We start from the raw sequence: 22,961 nt of genomic DNA, 5'->3' as shown, positions 1-22,961 counted from the left end.
CTTGTCTTCCAATCCCACACTTAACAAAGTGTTCTCCTCCTGCCTAAACTCTGAAATTTTTAGCAGAGACCCTATTTCTAGTTAGTTTCTTCCTGCCTTGAATGCAAGTACAAGTGGACAGAAGACATGCGATCCATTTTGGTTTGAGTGCATAGCAAATCGACCTCAGCGTGTTGTTTGTTGGAGTGTTCCTGATGGCCTCTGCGTCTCCAGTGACCAGATCAGCTCTGTCCATGTCCACCTTACCTCTCACCCTCAACCCCTAACCTCTCTCAAGACTTGAGGCTGACGTGAGCGCCTCAGCGCTTCCCTCCTGAACCTCGAGATGTTCCTCAGTCCTGCTGTTGAAGAGGGGGTCTGTTACTTCTTAAAAGTTCCTCCTGTCCACCTTTTAGACTTTTATCTGTCCATTGACTTCTCTCCCTTCCCCAGCTCCTGCGCAGCCTCCTCTGGAGGGGTCCCGGAGAGGCTTCTTCCCTTTGCAGACACACCTACTTCTTCTTTCATTCTTTGGGTTCTGAATTTGTGTCCTCGTCATCACGGAGTATCTTAAGTCCCCCATATTAACCTCATAGGCAAAGATAACAGTAGCCACTTGGAGGGGATTACTGGGATCACGAAAGGCAGCTGTCACCATGTTGTCACCACCCAGCACTGTGAAGTATTGCTCTGGGAATGCAAGTTGTGATCACATCACAGGGTTGAATTCCACCGTGTTTGTTCTTTCTGAAGGCCCTCCATGGGAGAGTATATATCATCAAAATTCAGTACATTATATCTCATGTAGAAATTATGTTAATTCTTTTGAAATTGCTGAAGTAATTTTTATCTAGAATGTTTGCACCTGGTAACAGTCTTACACTGATTTATATTCCTCTACTGTCCTACAAAGTGCTGGACCCCGTTTTGTGCCATTAACTGATTTTTTTTTAAACTAAAATCCTTCTATTTCCTAATTAACTTCTCTAATACCTCAGAGAAGAGAGTATCTCAAGCTTGTGTTTTTAAAAATACAATGGAACTTCCATTTTAACAGTATGTGGAAAGGAAAGATGGGCAGATGACATAAAGTTGAAATCTCTTTCTGTAAATTGGTATATTTGAATTGTTCCTTGGCTTGGGGCACATTGATGGTGGGTTTCCTTAAACTGCTAAGCTAAGCTAAAAAGTAAGTCAGAAAAAGAAGCCTTTTAAGTTAAGTTTGAAAATAAGCCTCTCAGAGACTTAGACCTAGAAAAGTTAAAACTTGTACTGTAAGAGTGATAGACCAACAAGGGGAGAAAATTCAGAGGACACTATAGTATTACTTTGAAATGGTGACACATTTGAAATCTGCTGATCAGTGTTAGATAGGTTAGATGGATTTTTTGTGTGCCTTCTGGAGAACATGATAGCTTCAAGCATTCTTTTTAAATCATGTTATGTAACTGACTTTTGTTTTGTTAGTTGCTATATATTTATTACATTTTTGTAATAAGACCGTTTTCCCCTTTGTAGTCAGAATTATTTTAACACCTATTTCGAACATAATTTTTCCCACTCTTTTTTTTTTAAATAAAATCTCTGCACTCAACATCCAGCTCAAACCTACAACCCCGAGATTGAGAGTCACATGCTCTACCAACTGAGCCAGCCAGGCACCCCAGTTCCCACTCTTAATAGTAAACTGTCTGCAGTTTACTACAGAGCTTTGCCTGAAATAGCATCATAAAATTTAAAGGAAACTTTAAATCACATGTTATAGAGCTCTTAGCCATTTTCCCCATCAACCTACACCAGATTCCTATGAATAGAATTGCAGTGCCTAGTACAGCTTATCTTTGAGCTATTAGCATTTAAAGTTTAATTATATCTAACAGTTGAAAGGTTTAAAAAGCATATTTATAAAAGGTTATTGCAGTATGCAACTTATTTTCATAGGCCCGTAATTTCCAAGGTGGTTATTCCAGTGACTGTTAATATTCCTTTGACTGCTAACACTTAGTACTTAACAAAATTACACAGTTCTTGGAAGTATATAATGAAAAATTACAAGGAGTGTAAGTGCCAAAATATATGCATTTTTGTGTGTTTATGAATAGACTTTTTCAGCTTTGTCTTTTATTCTCTTGTTAATTCATTACTGTAAAATCTTGATTGATGTTTGGATGCTGTTTATTTTTGGAAACCACAAATAATAGATTTCAAAGGCTCATACTTTTGGTAGTTATTGCCAGATTCTTGACACGGACTTTTTCAGCTACTTGATACTGAAGATTGAGAAAATACTGAAATACTGCACAAAATGGAACCTTTAGAATGGACTCTTATGTGTAAGCAACTCTGTCAGTTAATATTTTTCTGCTTCAAATAACTGTGAAGCTAGTTAGAATTATCTCACATTGGTATATGGACAGAAAACACTAATAATAATGTCCTGTTGTAGTTCTACATCTGATAGGGAGGTAGTCACAAAATGGCCAACCTCAAAAGTAAAATGATAGGAAAATGAGTGGAGCATTACATAACATTAATTTCTCCTACAGTGATGATAAGTGAGTTTTTAAATTGGGCTGCATTTTTTTTCTTAGCATTCAGTCATTATCTGATGTGTGTGATATTTCTATTAAAAAAGAACTTTTTTGTGGAAAACATGATGACTTGTAAGCTTTGAAGTGTAAGACTGTGAGCCCTAGTTCAAAGTCACAATGTTACCTGCTGAATAAAATATCAGTATCAACCATAGCTGCACTGGCTGTTAGGATAATCACTAGTCTCCTGTGACTATTTACACGTAAATGGATTAAAGTAGAAAATTGAGTTCTTCAGTTGCACTAGCCATGTTTCAAGTGCTCAGGAGCCACATGTGGCCATTGGCTAACATGTCAGACATCAAGGTACAATGTTCTGTTGGACAAGGCTGGTCTGAATGGCACGTTCTAAAAATCTTAATTATAGGTGATAGAGGGAGCTATATGTGTTCATAAGTCTTTCTCCTTATCTGTCCAAATGGTCATATTTTGGGGGTTTTGTTTACTTTCAAGGATCACTCTAGATGGGTAGTGAATACTCAAAATTTTTCTCTTTTCCCGAAAATTCGAGAGGCTTCCCTCAAATTTTCAGAAGCCATTTCATAGTATGGCAGGCACTAACAAGTTCTCACTACCATCATACTAGCTGGAAAGCAGCTGTGATTTGGTGGAAGTGTGTGTGGGGAGCACAGACAGGGATATTCTCATAAAACTTAGACTGTTTCTGGGGCGCCTGGGTGGCTCAGTGGGTTAAAGCCTCTGCCTTCGGCTTGGGTCATGATCCCAGGGTCCTGGGATTGAGCCCCGTGTCAGGCTCTGTGCTCAGTGGGGAGCCTGCTTTCTCCTCTCTCTCTCTGCCTGCCTCTCTGCCTACTTGTGATCTCTGTCAAATAAATAAAAAAAATCTTAAAAAAAAAAAAAAACTTAGACTGTTTCCGCAAGGGCAGGATGGAAACCTGCATCATATGCCTAATAGATTTTTTTTTAACGGGGGTTTTTCAGGTCACATTATTACTGGAAACTGTAGTTGTCTAGAATTTATGAGGACCTCATTACACATTTTAGGTTTTTTGAGGACTCCAGGGATAGTGTTTTGTTAGCTTAGAGCTTACAGTGCTTTGGCATATTGGTAACTGTTGCCCTAGTGAGCCTGGCACTCTGTTAGTTGGTAAAGTTTTTATTTGAGTTTGAATGGTGGTGATAGTAACTGCATATGTAAATCCCAGGTTCCAAAGCTTCCCCAAGATCCCAAAAGTTGCTTCCAGTTCAGAAGAATTGGCTTGGGTAGATACTGTCCTCCATGTGTTGGTGTTTCACTTGCTTAATACAGAATCATCACAGAGCTAGCTGAGCGGGGGGCTGGGAGGGTGTTTCCTTGTTACCTTCACAGTTGCTCATTGGAAGTGTTCTGGAAGTAGGGTGTGTGTGTGTGTCTGTGTGTGTCTGTGTAATAAAACTTGGATCTTGTGATTAAGGAAATACATGCTACTCTTTCCTGTCTTTCCATCTACCTGAAACTATTGATTGAGCAGTTCATAAAAGCACAGATACTTTATTCCTGTCTCAGTGAGTTTGTTAGCCAGTTTAGGGAATCAGTGCAGACATGTATGTGCCTGATTATGTGGAAGTATAAGGTGATCTGTCCTACATGTTACAAATTTGGTTTAGACAGTGAAGGTTATAGACCAAGGAAACAAGGTATTTAGGGAAATAAGGGAGTGATAAAGAGAGAAAAGTAAGTTGGTTCAGGATACAGAGAGATCTGAGTGCCAAATTGAGGCTTTTATACCCTCCTATAGAGAGTGTATAGTTTGGAAAATATGGTAGGACCTAATGAGTATTGTAAGAAGATTAGGATCATTTTGATTGCTGCTATGAGAAAGTAGAGGGACTGTGTTAAAGTCTCTGTCCATCGCTTACAAGGTGGCCAGTGCCTCAAGTAGGTGGGAGCAGAGGAAAGGGAAAGGAAGGAGGTCTCTGGTTCTGGTGGTCAGTTTGGTTGGTTGTGTGGAGCAGGTGGTGGTGCTGTTACAGGAAGGGCATACGTTGAGAAGTTGGTCTCAGTAGAAATTTACAGCAAGTAGAAAAGCAGCTGGGTATGGAATTAGGAGTTGATGGTTCTGTGGTGCTCCTCCAGCAGACAGACAGTGAAAGAGATACCTGCGTTTAAGAAGCAGAGAAGGTGCGTGCAAACCAGGAAGGAGACTCAGAGCAGCTGGAGAGTGGGAAGACCCTGGCAGCTCAGAGAGAAGCCAGAAGTGCTTCCCATGGGGCGGTCACGATATTTTAATAGTCCCGAGAAGTTTAGGGGCAGAGGACTGAGTGCCATTGTTTCTTCTCTGATGATGACCGAGAATGGTCTTTAAGAAAACCCTAAGGTGAGTGATGGATCAGTCATAAACTGGTAAGGATTTGAGATGGCTGTTTATAGCTCGTGCCAGAAGTTTGCCAGTGAAAATAAAGACAGACAGATACAGGAAGCACAAAGAGGTCATTGTATCCGACAAAGATTTGTTCAACCGTCTCATGTGGCTAATGAGATGTATAATCAGTAACAGCAAGGAGATGGTGAGCTCAAAACATTCAGGGGAAACTGGTGAATTATGTAGGAGGTTGAGGGGATGTGGTGTGTGTTTCTCTCGCATCCTTTTTTAGACTGCCACTCTTCTGTGGTGATTTGTTGTCATTTGGTCACTTTAACTGCTGACTATTCCAAGCATTTTTTTGTGTGTGTGATTAAGGAAACTACTCTTTCCCAGATAGGTGGTGTTATCCTTTCTATACAACCTGTTTGCTAAGCACAGTATAAAATTCAGATCTTTCTGTGTCCTTGAAACAGGAGTGAATTTGTTAGTGGGTACAGAGAGTGGCCTGATGCTGCTGGACAGAAGTGGCCAAGGAAAGGTATATCCTCTGATTAACCGAAGACGATTTCAGCAGATGGATGTCCTTGAAGGCTTGAATGTCTTGGTGACAATATCTGGTAAGTGTTCATTTAGTAAAGCACTAAACTTCCATTAGCTTCTTTTTTTTTTTTTTTTAAGATTTTATTTATTTATTTAGAGAGAGTGTGAGCTAGAGAGGGCATAAACAGGGGTGGGGGCAGAGGGAGAAGGAGAAGCAGAAGCATTCTCCCCATTGAGCAGTGAGCTGGTTGCAGAGTTTGATCCCAGCACCCTGGGATCCTGACCTGAGCCAAAGGCAGATGCTTAACCAACTGAGCCACCCAGATGCTTCTAGCTTAATTTTTGAAGTAATGGCTAAATGAGGTACAACCACATAGCATGGTTTTACAATAAGGTGATAGAAAAATGTATTCAGATGTGACTGACAAGTACGCAGTGGATCTGTTGCTCCTCTAAAGAGCAGTGTGGAGAAGCACAGGGATGTGCACTGTCTAGTAGACCCCTCCCCTGGGAGCGCTCTTGGCCCCAGTGTTTGTGTGGCTCAATGTGGCTTCTCCAGCATGTAGGTCTGTACCCACTTTCACCCACAGGACTTTCCTTCATGCAGAAGGCATTGTGCTCTGCCATGATGGTAGAAAGTACCATATTATGTTTTCTTATATCCGTTAACACTTTTCTTTTTCTTTCTAAAAGAAAGAGTATTTTTTTTCATTTATGTAATACATGTTCATTCTAGAAAATAAAAAACTAGTGCAGAAGAGCAAGTAGGAGAAATGAAATGTAAAGTCATCCAGAGATACTCTTCAGTTTCAACTTCTCATTTTTAAGCATATACACACTCAATACAGACTTAAGGGGGGGAAATCTGGATAAAAATGGTTATGCAACATGTCAAACATATAGAAAATAATAATGAGAGAATAACTACATAATAATGACACCCACATACTGATGCGTTACTTCTAACAGGTGTTAAATACTTACTCTTGTACCTGCGTTTAGCATCCCCATCTAGCTGCCATGGTACCCACTATCCTGAAGTGAGGGTGTATCTTTCTCATTCAGGTTTGTCCAGATCATGTGACTTGCTCTTTCCATGTCATTAATCATTTCTCCAGGATACCTTTTTTACCTGGCTATAGAATGTTTCTTTGCATAGATACTCTAAAATTTATTTACTTCTGTTAGAAGCCCTTTAGTTTATCCCTTTTTTTTCCCTCTCATGTTAACATTTTTCACATACATCTTGTAGTTTACTTAACCATTGTGTATATATATCCATGTTGCATAAATAATAATTTGTATTATTGCTGGAGTCAAGAGTATGCAAAATTGAAACACTTTAAATAGGTCTTATAATAACCAGCAGCAACTGTGATTTAATACTTGCTAACTCAGCTTCCTCTGTTTGTCTATATGTAACATTTCTCAGAGTTACTTTAGTTTTCAAATGGGCTTTTGGTTCTAAGTGAAGGGCCTTTGTTAAAATGCAGTTATTTCTCTATCCATCTCACACTTCAGTGAGAAAACAACCATTTATAACTTGAGTGCTGATTGGGGGAGTAGGTTTAAAATTAGAGGAAAAATAAATCTGCTGCTAAAAATGATTTAAACTTCATTTTGTGATCCAGTGAACAAGGTGATTTATGGGGATCACTGATCAGCTGACACCAGTAATAATTTTTTGATCTACTTTTCTGTATTCTTTTCTCTTTTGTAATGGTTTCTACAATCATGAAAGTAATACATGTTAATTGTAGGAAGCTTCAAAAATAGAAAAAACTTAGGAAGAATAAAACAGAATACTACCCCCATCTCAAAGACAACTCTTGTTGACTTTTTTTTTAATATTTCTTCCTCATTTTTTTAAAGGTTTTATTTACATATTAGAGAGAAAGAGGGACAGCATGGGAGAGAGAAAGAGAGCATGAGCGCAAGCAGGAGGAAGGGCAGAGAAAGAGGGGAAAGCAGGCTCCCTGTTGAGTGGACCCTGGGATCATCACCTGAGCCCAGAGAGATACTTAACTGACTGAGCCATTCAGGTGCCCCTCCTCCTTCTCATTTCTATAAATATTTATCACAATACAGGAATGAAACACTATATACATAAAGCTACATGGTTTTTGTTTCATTTAACATTTTATTGAATATTTTTCCATATTCAAAAAGTCTTCAAAACTTAAAAATATTAAAGTATAAGGCATAATAAAGTATAATTATAAGTATATACAGCACAATGAATTGTCACGCCATCCTAGGATGGTTAAAATCCATTCACCTGCCCTGGTGAAGAAATGCAGCAATCCCAAGTAGCCCAGAAGCTCCCCTGCGGTACCCACTCTGCTGCCTCCCAGTCATTGCCCACCCTGGTCCCCACAGGGAAGCACTGTCCTTTAAAATTATACCTTAGATTGGTTTTACCTTTTTTGAAGTGAATTGATATAAAATGGTAAAACAGTAAGCATTCTTTTGTGTCTGGCTGTGTTTTTTTATAAGAGCATCTTTAGGTTTATAGAAAAGCTGAACAGGAAATACAGACAATTCCCATATTACCCCCCACTTCCAGTTTTCCCTATTTTCTGCATTAGTGTAGTACATTTATTTTTAGCTGATGAACCAGCATTGACAGTATTATTAACCAAAGTCTGTAGTTTATACTGAGGTTCATTCATTGTGTTGTACAGTTTAGTAGGTTCTGATAAACACCTAATTATCTACCATTGCAGACTAATTTCACTGCCCTAAAAAATCCCCCGTGCTCCACCTATTCTTCTCTCCCCGAAAGTCCCTGGCAACAGCTGATTTTTTTTTTTTTAAACTAACTATATAACCTCCAGAATGTCATATTTGGAATCATATAGTATATAGCCTTTTCAGACTGGCCTCTTTCTTTAGCAATATATATATATTTAAAGTTCTTCTGTGTCTTTTCATGACTTGATGGTATATTTCTTTTTATTGCTGAATAATCTGTTGTGTGGATGTGCCACTTTGTTTATCCGGTCACTTATTTAAAGACCTCTTGGTTGCTTCCACATTTTAGCAGTTAGGAATAAAGCTGCTATAAATATCTGTGGACAGCTTTTTGCGTAGACATGAGGTTTCAACTCATGTGTTGAGTTAAATACCTAGGAGCATGATTGCTGGAACGTAAGATAAGATAACATTTGGCTTTGTAAGAAATAGCCAGCCTGTCTTCTGAAGCAGCTGTATCATTTTGAGTTCCTATAGGCCACAGATGAAGAGTCCCTTTTGGTCCACAACCACATTAGTGTTTGATGTTAATGATGTTTTGGATTAGTGTATTAGTGAGTCATTACTGTTTTATTTTTTAATCCCTGATGACGTGATGTAGCATATCTTTTCACCTGTTGGTCATCTTTAGTGAGATATCTGTTAAGATCATTTGTCTGTTTTATAATTGGGTTATTTATTTTTCTTCCTGTTGAGTTTTAAGAGTTCTTTTTATATTTTGGATGCAAGTCCTTTAGTTTCGCAAATATTTTTTCCCCCAGTTTGTGGCTTGTGTGTCTATTCTCTTAACAGTGTCTTCTGCAGAACAGAAGTTTTTAATTTTAATGAGGTCTAACTTACCAGATTTTTTCTTTCATGGATCATGCTTTTGGTGTTGTATCTAAAAAGTCATTGCCAAATCCTAGGAGACTGTCCCTAGATTTTCTTCTATATTATCCTCTAGAAGATTTATGGTTTTGCATTTCATATTTAGGTCTATGATCCATTTTGAGTTGATCTTTGTGAAAGGTTCAAAGTCTACAAATTCATTATTTTTGTATGTGGTTGTTCAATTGGTCTAGCAATGATTGTTGAAAAGACCAACCTTTTTCCATTGAATTGCCTTGTTCCTTTGTCAAAGATTAGCCCATTATATTTGTTGGGTCTATCTCTGGGCTCTCTGTTTTGTTCCATTGATCTGTTTTTCTTTTTGCTAATACTTATTGTCTTGATTATTGTAACTTTATAGTAAATCTTGAAGTCACATAGTATCAGTCTTCCAAAGTTGCTCTTTTTCAATATTGTATTGACTGCTCTGGTTCTAGCCTTTCCATATAAACTTTGGAGTCAGTTTATCAATATGTAGTAAATAACTTGATAGGATTTTGATTGGGATTACACTGATTCCTTAGATGAGTACAGCTGATACTGTAGCAATGTTGTGTTTTATCCGTGACCACTGAATGTATCTCCAGCTGTTTAGATCTCTCTTAATTTCTTTCTTCAGAATTTTGTTAGTTTTACTCATGAGATCTTATGTAGGGCTATTTTGTTAGACTTATAATTAAGTATATCCTTTTTTGTCTTCAGTGCTTTTTTTTTTTTAAGAATTTATTTTTTTAGAGAGAGAGAGAGAGAGAGTGGGGAGGAGTAGGGGAAGAGGGAGGGAATTTCAAGCAAACTCTCTGTCCAGCGTGGAGCCTGACACAGGTTGACACAGCCTGACAACCCTGAAATCATGACCTGAGCCAAAATCAAGAGTAAGCTGCTCAGGCGACTGAGCCACTCAGGCCACCCCTGTTTTTAGTGCTTCTGCATAGATGGTGCTGTGTTTTCAATTTCAAGTTTCCAATTGCTTATTGCAAGTATATAGGAAAGCACTTGACTTAGTATATGAACCTTGTAACTTGCAACCGTACTATAATCATTTTATTAGTTACAGGATTTTTTTTTTAAAACCAGTTCTTTGGTATTTTCTACTTAAGCCTGTATTTCTTCCTTCCCATTTTGTATACCTTTTATTTCCTTTGTCCTGTTGCATTAACTAAGACATCTGATGTTTAGGAGTGGTAAGTGGAGGCACCCTTCCCTCATTCCTAAAGAGGAAAGTACCTAGTCTCTCACCTTTAAGTATGGTATTCGTCACAAGTTTTTTTGTACTGTTCTTTAGCAAATTGAAGCAGTTACCCCTTTATTTCTATTTGCTGTGAGTTTTTGATCATGAAGTGGATGTTGGGTTTTGTCAGCTGTTTTTCTACATCTATTGATATGATCATATGATTTTTCTTCTTAAGCTTGTTAGTATGTTTAGTTTCTTCTATTTAGCATCATTTTGTTGTTGCTCATAGAGCTATTTTGTTCCATTTCATTTCTGTGTATGACTGTACCACAATTTATTCATTCTACTCTTGATACATGTTTGTGTTTACTGTTCACAGCTCTTAGGAACAATGCTGCTATGAACATTCTCATTTGGGGGCTCATACACACACATTTTTTATTGGAGAAATTACTGGATCATAAGTAGGGTATGCATATATCCTACTTTACTAGATAATGTCAGACTTTTCAGAATGGTTCTAACCATTTACAACACTAGTTTCTGAATTTCTAGTTACTCCACACCTACCTTACTTTCAGTACTGTTGTTGGTTTTTTAGTACTGCTGTTCTTTTTAATTCTAGACACCCTGATAGGTGTGTGAAATTATATATCATTATGATTTTAATATACATTCACTAATTGACTATTGAGAGCAAGTACCTTTTTCACATACTATGAGATAACCTCTTTTGCCTGTTGTGGTCAGTTGCCCACTTTTTCTATTGGGTTTTCTCTCTTCTAAATGATTTATAGGTTGTGAGTCCTCTGTCAGTTATGTAAGTTGCACACATCTCCAGGTTATGGTTTGCTTTTTGCTGGATCTGAGTCCCTGCCTAGGGTGATTTATTTAATCTTTCTTTGCTGTCTAGTGGGACATAATAGCTACTCCAAAGAGTTTTGAGAATCAAAGGACGTTATGCATGTGAAAACACCTTATAAGTTCTGTTGGTTGTATTGTGTGCAGGTGTTAACTTTATGGTTTATAGATACTGACTGTTTACATAAGTGTGAGTTCTGTATTCTTTTAAATTCTTTTCTTTTGGGGTGCCTGGGTGGCTTAGTTGGTTAAGCATCTGACTGTTGATTTCAGCTAAAGTCATGATCTCAGGGTCATGAGCTCGAGCCCTGCATTAGGCTCCGCAGCAGATGTGGAACATGCTTAGGGTTCTCTCTCCCTCTCTGCCCTCCATGTTGTTCTTTCAGTGTGTCTCTGTCTCTTTCAAATAAATAAATAAAATCTTTCCTTCTAACTCAGGCCTATGCTTGATAATAATTCTATAGGTTAGTCCATCTGAATAGCTTAAATTGAGGTTCTAGTAAAACACATAGAGGTGGTTTCCTTAGAAGGACATTTATTGTTCATTGACATTTCTTTGCCTACTATTGTTATTAATGATGATATCTACTTTGAATATGCATGTAAAATATTTATATTTGTTTTACTAGGCAAAAAGGATAAGTTACGTGTCTACTATTTGTCCTGGTTAAGAAACAAAATACTTCACAATGATCCAGAAGTTGAAAAGAAACAGGGTTGGACAACTGTGGGAGATTTGGAAGGATGTGTACACTATAAAGTTGGTAAGTTCCCAGAGAGTCAGGGGGGTTTTGTTTTGCAGGTTTAGTTAGTGTTGTTTCTGATCCCCCAGCTCATTTCTGCAATTATGTTTTCTAAGGCATCTTCTAAACCTGAAGTGTCATCTAGACTTATAGTGTACCTTTTAGCATAACATCGTTCACTCCTGCCGCTCACTCTTTCCTCACAGTTCATCTTGTAAGTGAGGCTTTTCACCCTTCTTCTTTAATAGTCCACATTTTTCTCCACATGCTGTGGCCACAAGAACCTCTCTCAGGAAACCTTGCCAAAGGAAAGCCAGCCAATTTGGATTCTTGCTTTGTGCTCCAGGCCTATTCTCCCATTTAGAGGACTTCGAGTCCTTGGCAGTCACTGATAGAAAGTTTGAGAGTTTGACCAAAGAGCTATGGCTTGTCGTTTTAAATGAAGTGCACTGTGCAGAGCTACTGTGCTCTTAACTACTAAATGAATTAGGCTGGCCAGCCAGTGTTTCATAGCAACTGTCTTGTTTTTGTTTTTTTTGTTGTTGTTGTTGTTGTTGGCTTGCATGCTGTGATTCTTATAAAATAAGAGCTCACAGGAATAAAACTAAAACAAATTTTTATGTGTGAAAAAATAAAAATACTGGTACTAATGTTGGAAATAAAGGGGAAATAATGGAGCTTAGCCAAATTAAACTTTTATGGGAGAGATGGTACATTATAATAGAATTTGAAATCGGAATTTGAGAAAAACAAGACATGGTCTCTATATACCTATAAATGACCAACCTAAGGGTCTGTTATATACTGATTTCTGCTGATAATGTTTTATTTTTTTCTGTTTATAAAGTATATGCTATAGTCCGTTCCTCTGCTTCCAAGAGTTTTACAGTCCTTGACATTTTCTTCTTATTTGTGTACTCTGTCTACAACTCTCATATCATTGATTAATAATGATTATAGGAGCCACCCCAATATTGGAATGATTCTGTGTTACTAGAAGGGTAGTACTATCTCCTTGATTAAATCTTGGGATTAGGATTTTTTCTGTTGTGTTTATGTGAAAGAATTTTTGAGGTGTAATGAGAATCATCTAAGTCTAAATTTAATGAAACAGATCAAAACAAGTGAAATGTACATGAATAGATTATCCTGCAAGGGGAGCTAGAGGCAAATGTTTTAGACAGTGCTGGGCTTTTCATTGAAACAAAACAGCAGTCCTCAGACCTGTCATTCTTACAAAATGAATCAGAACATTTTCTGAGAAAAGAGTGTGTAATACCATTCATTCATTATCTTTGTACTTTCAGGAAATTATATTCCATTTATCAAGACCTGTGCTGTACAGTATAATTTACCATCAAGAAGAGGGGCTATTTAAATTAAATTAGTTAACATAAAATAAACTTTAAAATGTAGTTCCTTAGTGGCGCTAGTACATTCCAGGTGGCTATCATATTAACAATACACACATATAAAACCTTTTGATCAAAAAGAAAAAAAAAACCTTTTGATCATTGCAGAAAATTTTATTGAACGGCACTGGTTTGGACAACCTCTTTTAATCATTTGTATCTTGATATTAATGTCAGTGATTTATTTGAATAGTGATAATGTATGGAATTTAACAAGGAGTATTACAAAGTTAACAAGTCATCGCGCATGTACAAAGGAATCTAGTAGTGTGACTTTGGGTAGCTTATAAAGAAACAGAGCTACATGTGTAGTCACAGGCCCTGAGAGCATCTGGGTTTTCTTTGTTTGTTTACAGTGCTGTGACCACACTTATTTTTTATTTATTTTTTTAATTTAAAAGTTGTTGGTTGATGTATAGTGCACTATTGGTTTCTGGAGTAGAAGTCAGTGGTCCATCACTGATATACAACCCAGAGAGTGTCTGTTTTCAAGCAGAGTTACTGGGCTGCAGGAGAACCACAACAGCTATGTGAAGAAGGCATTTTCAACTAATTTCCTTTACTACTGCTCCTTTTTTACAGAACTTTTTAAGGCAGAATTCAAGTAGTCACTACCTCTGTCAATCAGGAAGTGGTTCAAAGTGATACTTTACTGATAAACCACACTCTTACCCTTTTGAAGTAATACTGAGCCCTTAAGACTTCAGAGTGGTATGGCTGACATTGTTCTTGATTGTTAAATACGTGCAATCTAAGAAGATTAGGAACATTAATGAAAGTACTCACTGACAGTAACCAGAGTATTGGAGTTGAGTCCCATACATCCCATACATTCAGGAACAGCCTGAATCATACATAAAAGGAAACTCTGAGATTTCATCTCTCAGTATTTTTCTCCTATTGGCCTTAATGACTCAATAGAAGGCATATTTGTAAAGTTTGCAGAAGACAACAGGATTTGGATTTCCATGTTGATTCTGACTTGTGCTTCTCTTGTTTTATTTTTGTTCTTTTCAGTAAAATATGAAAGAATCAAATTTCTGGTAATTGCTTTGAAGAGTTCTGTGGAGGTCTATGCGTGGGCACCCAAGCCATATCACAAATTTATGGCCTTTAAGGTAATAGCATCATGTGTATTTACAAGTAGCATCAGCCGTGCATGTGTAACCAAGAACCAGGGCATAAAACTCAAGTTTAAAAACTCTAAGCAGTTAAAACTGATCATTTAAAAAAACTACGTAATGACATAGTGTATAACTATATCGTAAGAGAGGCCATTTTCAATGTAATAAGCTTCACTGTCAGCTTTCTGAGTCCTTAGAATATGAGAAGGAGAAAGCTAAATATGTGGTAGGCACTTTGATTGAAATGTCAATATTGTCACAGAGGAAAGGACAAAATAACACCTTCTCTGTAAAAAGTAGACTTTGACTTGCTACCTGAGGTCATGCATATGTGTAAAGATTTAGATATGGTTTTTTTCTTTAAAGATTTTGTTTATTTGACAGAGATCTCAAGTAGGCAGAGAGGCAGGCAGAGAGAGAGGAGGAAGCAGACTCCCCGCTGAGCAGAGAGCCCGACTTGGGACCCTGGGATTATGACCTGAGCGGAAGGCAGAGGCTTTAACCCACTGAGCCACCCAGGCGCCCCTAGATATGTTTTTGATAACAAAAAAGTACCCAACAGTAGGCAGCTTGAAGGTATATCTCTTCAATAGAGTACTAAAAATTACAGAAATTCTTCATAACATAAGGAATATGTACTATGCATTAAATAGAAAAAGTAAGTTTTAGGGGCGCCAGAGTGGCTCAGTGGGTTAAGCCTGTGCCTTCAGCTCAGGTCATGATCTCAGGGTCCCAGGATCGAGCCCCGCATCGGGCTCTCTGCTCAGCAGGGAGCCTGCTTCCCCCTCTCTCTGCCTGCCTCTCTGCCTGCCTCTCGGCCTACTTGTGATCTCTCTCTGTCAAATAAATTAAAAAAAATTTTTTTTAATTCTTTAAATAGAAAAAGTAAGTTTTAAAATGTGAATACTCATTTTTGTTTAAGGGAAAAATCTTAGCAGTTTTCTCTGTGGGTATTTTTAGTTGTTTTTTTTTTTTTTATAATTCTGGAGTTTATATTAGATAGAAACTTATGAAATTCTTAGTTAAAATTAGTTAAAATGATACTACTATGACATTAGATATTACAAATAACTTGTATAGTAATACATATTAAATATTATAAATAACTTAATAACCTCATTTCTAATATTAGGCAGAAAACCTTAAGCATCCTGAAGCTGTATTAGTGCATATCAAGAAGTTAAGAATTTTTCATCCAAAATGATTCTATTCACTTACTTTTTTTTATAGTTTTTGGTACATTTTATTAAGGGTGCACTTCAAGTATTTGGAAAATTGACATATTTAGATTGTTTATTGCTTGATTCCCCAATAAAGCAGGATAAATGGAGTTACCATATTTGCTTTAAAAATAAATCCACATATTACTGACTAAAAGTAATTGGTAGGAAAATTGTAGTTCTCTTCTGCAATCTGGTCTTAATATCCTTTATGTACCAAGTGTACTCTCTGAGTTGCTTTTATAAGTATATTGCTTAAGTCTGTCTTGTAAGCTGTAGGTATTGATTCTAATGACGAACTGGGGTCACCCAGTCCATTATAGGTCATGCAGGCTCTCCCAGTACAGCATTTCATTACTATATCACTCTAGTCAAGAAATGAAAGTAGAAGTCTGTATGGTGACTATGATGACCTTACTAAAAATTCTAAATATGTGACTCCTACAACTCCTCCTCTTTCTCCATTGCCTGCATTTGAATAGTTGAATAGTATACTACAGAAGGTCCTGATTATTTCCCTTTAGATGTATTTGTCAGCAAGGCAAACAACAGAGTGGAATTCTTGGGCCAACTAGGGGGAATTTGCAGCATCACTTCTGGAAGAATTATCTTCCAGATGCTGATTGATAGACAAAAAAAATAATAAATTTAAAAAGACTTACTTTCCAGAATATTTTTGTTTATAGTTTTTGCCAGAGTGGCTCAGTAATTGAGTAACTGAGTACCTAGGGTTTGGCTTCTCTAATTTGATCCAGTAAGTTCTACTCTGTCTTACTACTTCTCTCTTGGTAACTACTTTGTAGTCATTTGGAGAATTGGTACATAAGCCATTGCTGGTGGATCTCACTGTGGAGGAAGGCCAGAGGTTGAAAGTGATCTATGGATCCTGTGCTGGATTCCATGCCGTAGATGTGGATTCAGGATCCGTCTATGACATTTATCTACCAACACACGTAAGAAAGAACCCACACTCTATGGTTGGTTGACTGGCTTCATTTTGTTTTGACTTTTTCTTTACTCTGCTTAATGAACTAACACAAGCAGGGATTCCTTGCTTCCCCTTGGTATGGGGGTGAGTATTTAAACAATATGCCATTTTCAATAGCTAGCCGCATGCTCTGAGACAAGTGGAAATCCATTCTCCTGGCTCTGTGAGGCCCTCCTGAAAAACTGTTAGCCCTGGCTTTGACTAACATGGGATGGATTTGGGGCAGTTGCTGGCAGGCCAGAACATCCCTGGGTTGGGAATGGTTTAGGGAACAAAATTTCTTAATGGAGTCCACAGTCCAGATATGTTTCAGGGGCTTCAGAAATGTGAACTTGTAGAGTATATGACCTGTAAAAGGTAGTCTTTGAGATATATGCTACATGGGTTTTCCAAAATTTTATTCAATTGCTATATTTATTCACCAAGAATGTAAACCAGTGCATTCACCAGGACAGTCTTTTGAGCACTTTTTTGGGGACAGAAATAACCACAAACCTATTTCTCTATACTTTGTTCCTCTTCTGTAGATCCAGTGTAGCATCAAACCCCATGCGATCATCATCCTCCCCAACACGGATGGCATGGAGCTTCTGGTGTGCTATGAAGATGAAGGGGTTTATGTGAATACCTATGGAAGGATCACCAAGGATGTGGTCTTGCAGTGGGGAGAGATGCCAACATCTGTAGGTAGGTATCACTTGGGAAAAGGTAGCATTTGTGACAGTGGAAGCCTTCTCTAAAATTGCATATATTTATCACAAGTTTTACCTATTGTTTAGAGTTTCTGGTCATTTGGCAGAATGGTTAGCAATAGATGGAGAGTAAAATTGTAGACCGTGGGACTGGTTATCATCTATTTTAAAACAAAATCCAAGTAATTATTGAGCACTTTTTAAAACTCTTGTCATTTAATCCTTAAGACATCCAGGGAATAGAACAGATGTTATTGACTGATTTGTGGAAAGTAAGGTGAGACAGAAAAAGGGTAAGGGACTTGTTCTTTCAATTGGCAGAGCCACAGCTTGAAACACAGTCTCTTGATCTTCCAGTGTGCATTTAAGGAAAAAGGGACAGAAAGGATGGTATCTGAAATTTTCAGTTTATATGCCCAGCCTCTTCTGGTTCCATTGCAGTTAGTCACTGTCTGTCTTCTCACTTCTTTCCTGCCTTCCTTATGACTGATTTCATAAAAATATGAGCACAGAACTCTGTGCCCAGTGAATCCGTGCTCATGATAAGCATGAACCATCTCAGGAATTCAAATTACCACTTTGCAGGATAAATTTTAAAAGGTTACAAAGGCAGAGTTCCTTAAAAACAAAAGTCATTAAATGCTAGACATTCAGGTATGTGTATGTATTATGTGAGCTGCATCTTTTCATGGCTGTTTCCTTATCTTTAACAATTAAAATATGTTTGTGTCCCGTCCCCCCCCCCCAAAAAAAAGCATATATTCGATCCAATCAGACGATGGGCTGGGGAGAAAAGGCCATAGAGATCCGATCTGTGGAAACTGGTCACTTGGATGGTGTGTTTATGCACAAAAGGGCTCAAAGACTAAAATTCCTATGTGAACGCAACGACAAGGTAATGGTTTCCTTACAACTTCTTTTTAGCTGCTACTAGCTTTAATAATTGTTTATTTTCCATGGAGTTTGTTGAAGCCTTTTCCTGGGGTTTTTGATAGATTTTGAAATAAATTCATCAAGCAACATTTTAGTAGTGACTTTTTAGACCTCTTTATGGGGGATGGGGTATATTTTATTTTGTGTTTGCTTATAATGGGACAAGAGATCCTTACCTCCATGGGAGTCATTATGTGTTGGTTTGATTTTGGTGGTTGTTTTTAACCCCATTAGGTGATCTGTGTGAGCTGTGTTTGGGTTTAGGGACAGGGAAGGTTAAAGCTGCTAATTTAAATGAAAGGGATTCTTCTGTGATTGGAAGGAACCCCCCTTGGAAATTTGGGTAGGTAAAAGTTTCCTCTCCCCTGATATGCATCAGAAAGATACCACTTGTCACAAGTCAGAAATACCTGAGCAAATCTTTTTTTATTATTATTATCATATATTATTTGCCCCCAGGGGTATAGGTCTATGAATCATCAGACTTACGCATTTCACAGCACTCACTGTAGCACATACCCTCCCCAGTGTCCATAACGCAGCCACCATATCCCTCCCCTCCCCAACTCCCTGCAACCCTCAGTTTGTTTCCTGAGATTAAGAGTCTCCTATGGTTTGTCTCCTTCCTGATCCCATCTTGTTTCATTTTTTCCCTCCCTACACCCCACGGCCCCCTGCCCTGCCTCTCAAATTCCTCATATCAGAGAGATCATATGATAATTGCCTTTCTTTGATTGACTTATTTTGCTTGGCATAATACCCTCTAGTTCCATTCATGTCGTTGCAAATGGCAAGATTTTATTTCTTTTGATGGCTGCATAGTATTCCAGTGTGTGTGTGTGTACCACATCTTCTTTATCCATTCATCTGTTGATGGACATTTAGATTCTTTCCATAGTTTGGCTGTTGTGGACATTGCTGCTATAAACATTTGACGGAGTAAATCTTTATGCAGAAGCATGAGCACCTCCTACAGCTGAGATCCCGAGGCTTAAAAGCCCCACATAAAACCTTTGATTTTCAAAACTGGCCACATCCTTGTCTTTCCAGGGGCTACTTTGTCCCTGGAAGACCCTCCCTAAGTCAGCCTTGGAGTGAAGCAGCTGGATGGCTTAGGGTGTTGTCCCATCCCACCTGCTTTGAGGAGGACATCCTAGTGGGCCTTGCTTTTACCAAGCCCAACTTTCTTTCTCATCTGTCCACCTGGATGGAAATCCTTGACCACCTGAGGCAACCTATTGCAACCTTAGGAATTTGCCTCTTAAGAAGTTTCCACCTGTTACTTCACATTAAAATATATTATATGGCCTAGCCCCTGGCCCACTGATTGACTGCTCAGATTAAATTTAAAAACTCAGCTTGACAAAAGAGCTGTAGCTCTGTCCTTGGCAGCTGGTCCTCGTGCCTAAATACGTGCTCACTAAATAAGCTGCATCACCCCAGCGCACTTTCCTGCAATCCTATAGCTCATTTACTAATGGAGTTCACATTTTTTTCTAATAGCATCTCCCAAATTGTTTACCTTGAAACCCCATACAATCTCTGACTCATTCCAGGATTTTGCCAGCTTTTTGGTTTATATTTTTCTGAGCATATGTAATATAGCCATATCTATAATCTTCAAACTTCGGGCATTTAGATATTTTTATTATTTATAATGTTACATCCCTTAAAGTTCATTAATAAAGAGACCCAAAAGCGGGCGCCTGGATGGCTTAGTTGGTTAAGCGACTGCCTTCTGCTCAGGTCATGATCTTGGAGTCCCGGGATCAAGTCCCGCATCAGGCTCCCAGCTCAGCAGGGAGTCTGCTTCTCCCTCTGACCCTCTCCCCTCTCATGCTCTCTCTCTCACTCTCTCTCAAGTAAATAAATAACGTCTTAAAAAACAAAAATAAATAAAAGGCCCAAAAGTAAATTGTCATAATTTGACTATAGAGTCCTGTGAAATAACTTAATACATTTTAGGTTAGTTTTTTAAAAGAGAAAAAGCAGGTTGCTGAGGAGTCCTCTCCATTGCTCATTGTGTTTTCCAGACACATTTGTCTCTTAGATGTTATTAGCAGTGGAGATAAAAAGAAATTGCTCAATTTCAGAAAAAAAAAAACAATTTTTTTTCTTTTGAACTCTCACAATATGGGAGTGTGAGCCTTCTTAGTTGTAATCAAAATTGCCTCCAGAGATGATGACTACTTATATATGATAAATTGATATCATCTCAGATTTTCTTTTGGAAAGGCCCTTTGGGCTTTTAAGCTTCCTGCATTTAGAAGTGTTGAGGTGTCAGTGGCTCTAGCTTATCTGCCTGGGAACCATCGGAAGCATTGCTAGGTTGTGTTTTCATGGTAAATCTCTCACTCTCTTTTTCTCTTGCTTTTGCAGGTCTTCTTTGCCTCTGTTCGGTCTGGGGGCAGCAGTCAGGTTTATTTCATGACGTTAGGCAGGACTTCTCTTCTGAGCTGGTAGATGCAGTGCGATGAGGCTTGCTGGCCCCCAGAGTCTTCAAGATCCTGAGAACTTGGAATTCCTTGCAACTGGAGCTCAGAGCTGCACCGGTTTGGTCCAGGACAGCTGTGTTTGCAGACACCACGTGTGGGGTTTTTGTTTTGTTTTGTTTTGTTTTCGTTTTTGTTTCCTTTCTGCACCTCTTACCAGTTTATCCCCCTTCTCTTCTTTTCCCTACTCAAAAATAAATCAAGGCTGCAATGCAGCTGGTGCTGTTCACATTCTACCATCAGGTGCTATAAGTGTTTGGGATCGAGCATCAGACCAGAAAGCAAACGCCTTTCCTTCAGCTCCAGAATTCCTTGTTTCTGAGTGACTGTCTTATGGGTGTCAAAGGTGGAGACTATGAACATGCCATTGGTTTTGTTGGAAATGGGCACATGGAGGTGTAATATGGTGGTCTAACGAGCAGTTTGCTGAAGCAGAGAGCAGATTTAATATAGTAACATTAACAGTGTATTTAATTGACATTTCTTTTTTGTAATGTGACAATATGTGGTCAAAGAAGAAGGTGCAGGTTTAAGAAGTTAATATTTATAAAATGTGAAAGACACGTTACTAGGATAACTTTTGTGGGTGGGGCTTGGGAGGCAGGGTGGGGTGGGTTAAAGGGGTCCCATTTTGTTTATTTGGATTTTTTTTTTTTTTTTTTTTTTTGGCTTGGCCAAAAACTGTCATTTTTCTGTGTACCAGGTTTTGCCTAAATCATGTGCAGATGGTTCTTAAAAAAAAAAAAAAAAAAAAATGAAAAAGAAAATGTGTGCATTTGTATAATGGCCAGAACTTTGTTGTGTGACAGTATTAGCACTGCCTCAGTTAAAGGTTTAATTTTTGTTTAAACCTAGAAGTGCAACAACAGTTTTACCACAGTCTGCACTTGCAGAGGAAAAGAAATTTTTCAACCACATGTTTATTTTTTTGCCTACCTCATTGTTTGTAATGCATTAAGAGGTGGTTTAGGTTCTGTTTCTTGGAGGAAAACATTGTTTAATTTAATCTTAATACCAAAACTATCAGATTGAAGTTTGACAGTTAATTTGTCACAGGTCTCAGTAGGCACAAGAGAAATTGTCCCTGAAGATGGGAAATAGCCATATGGCTTCATCATGCTCACAGATACAGTCTGTTTTCTAAGTTCAGAGGGCAGAATGCTTCGTTTTCACCAGATGCACCATTAGTGGTTGATGGGCAACTATGGCCTACAACGTAAGAGGCCTCAGTGCTCTCTGTTCGGGGTTTGGTAGCAGACGGGTGGTCATACTAGAATAGTCACACAAACTGTTCAGTGTTGCAGGAACCTTTTCTTGGGGTGGGGGAGGGGTGGTGTTTCCCTTTTCTAAAAATGCAATGCACTAAAACTATTTTAAGAATGTAGTTAATACTGCTTATTCATAAGATGGCATCTTCTTGTGTTTTAGGTGTAATATCAAAGCCCTGGCTTTTCTCCTCTCACTTGCTCTCTTGTTCTCTGTTTTTTAAACCAGTTTTACTTTATGAATATGTTCATGACATTTGTAATAAATGTCTTGGGTAATAATTTGTTATATGGCTTCATGGTCACTCAATTCCTCTGAGACTGTTAATCTCTTGGTAAAGGAGCAATGCTCTGTGTCCTGGCTCTGCCAGCTTACTTTCCTCTTGTGGAGTTTGAGTGGGAATATTGTGTGATGGTGGCTTTAAACTTTGTTTACCAAACAGAACTTGGTGTTTCCTAGGCTTAATCCTCCTTTGTGGGTAAGTTTCATTTACAGCATGAAAAAGGAGGATTTTCCTCCCAAAAAGATAACAGTCATTTTTACCTGTCAAGGCTTTGCCCAGCATTCTTACTCTATTTGGTGTCCACTTTGACCCCTATCATTCTCTTCCTCTTGGTTCAGCATCTTTGCCAAAGGCTGTCCTGGAATTACAAAAACCTAGCAAGAAATAGATATACTCACAGGTACAAAAACAACACAGATGTACCTACTACCCACAAAGACAAGATAAGCTGAAAAAGCTTTGCCATCTTCTGAAAAGGACAAAGCATTGGAAAAGGTTTTTTCCATCTCTAAGACTTTGGAGTGATGCTAATGTCCAAAGCAGGAAGGACTAGTTCTTTTCTACTAATCTGTAGTTAACATAGAGAAGATTGAAGAGTTAATCTCCCCTATGGAACGGACTTTTTTGAGATGGGCCAGATGCCATCACAATAGGACTTCAGTCAAAATCAGATTACTACTGGTGATTTCCTGTGTGTTTTGGCTTTTTGAGTAAGAGTGAAATGTGCCACAGTGAACAT

The 22,961-nt window shown here is 38.2% G+C and overlaps 1 protein-coding gene across 13 annotated transcripts in view; it reads left to right on the top strand.

The window, feature by feature from the left end:
• The window catches only part of LOC111155964 (mitogen-activated protein kinase kinase kinase kinase 4), a 188,677-nt gene extending 166,456 nt beyond the window's left edge, over positions 1–22,221 (top strand). For 10 of the 13 annotated variants that reach the window (XM_022516452.1, XM_022516447.1, XM_022516445.1 and 7 more), the window contains 7 exons: positions 5,350–5,493; positions 11,699–11,833; positions 14,242–14,342; positions 16,372–16,521; positions 17,084–17,243; positions 18,004–18,143; positions 20,561–22,221. In XM_022516452.1, coding sequence (XP_022372160.1) covers positions 5,350–5,493; positions 11,699–11,833; positions 14,242–14,342; positions 16,372–16,521; positions 17,084–17,243; positions 18,004–18,143; positions 20,561–20,644 — 914 coding nt within the window. In that variant the 3' untranslated portion in view covers positions 20,645–22,221. Of the gene's footprint in view, positions 1–5,349; positions 5,494–11,698; positions 11,834–14,241; positions 14,343–16,371; positions 16,546–17,083; positions 17,244–18,003; positions 18,144–20,560 lie in introns of all 13 variants that reach the window. The other 3 variants (XM_022516449.1, XM_022516446.1, XM_022516456.1) reach the window with 1 other exon arrangement.
• Positions 22,222–22,961: the final 740 nt, after the last annotated feature.

The sequence above is a fragment of the Enhydra lutris genome, unplaced genomic scaffold (assembly GCF_002288905.1).
Source record: "Enhydra lutris kenyoni isolate GAN:26980312 unplaced genomic scaffold, ASM228890v2 scaffoldscaffold44, whole genome shotgun sequence".
NCBI lineage: Eukaryota > Metazoa > Chordata > Mammalia > Carnivora > Mustelidae > Enhydra > Enhydra lutris.
Note: the sequence above shows the minus strand (reverse complement) of the source record. Positions and strands in the feature narration are given on the sequence as shown.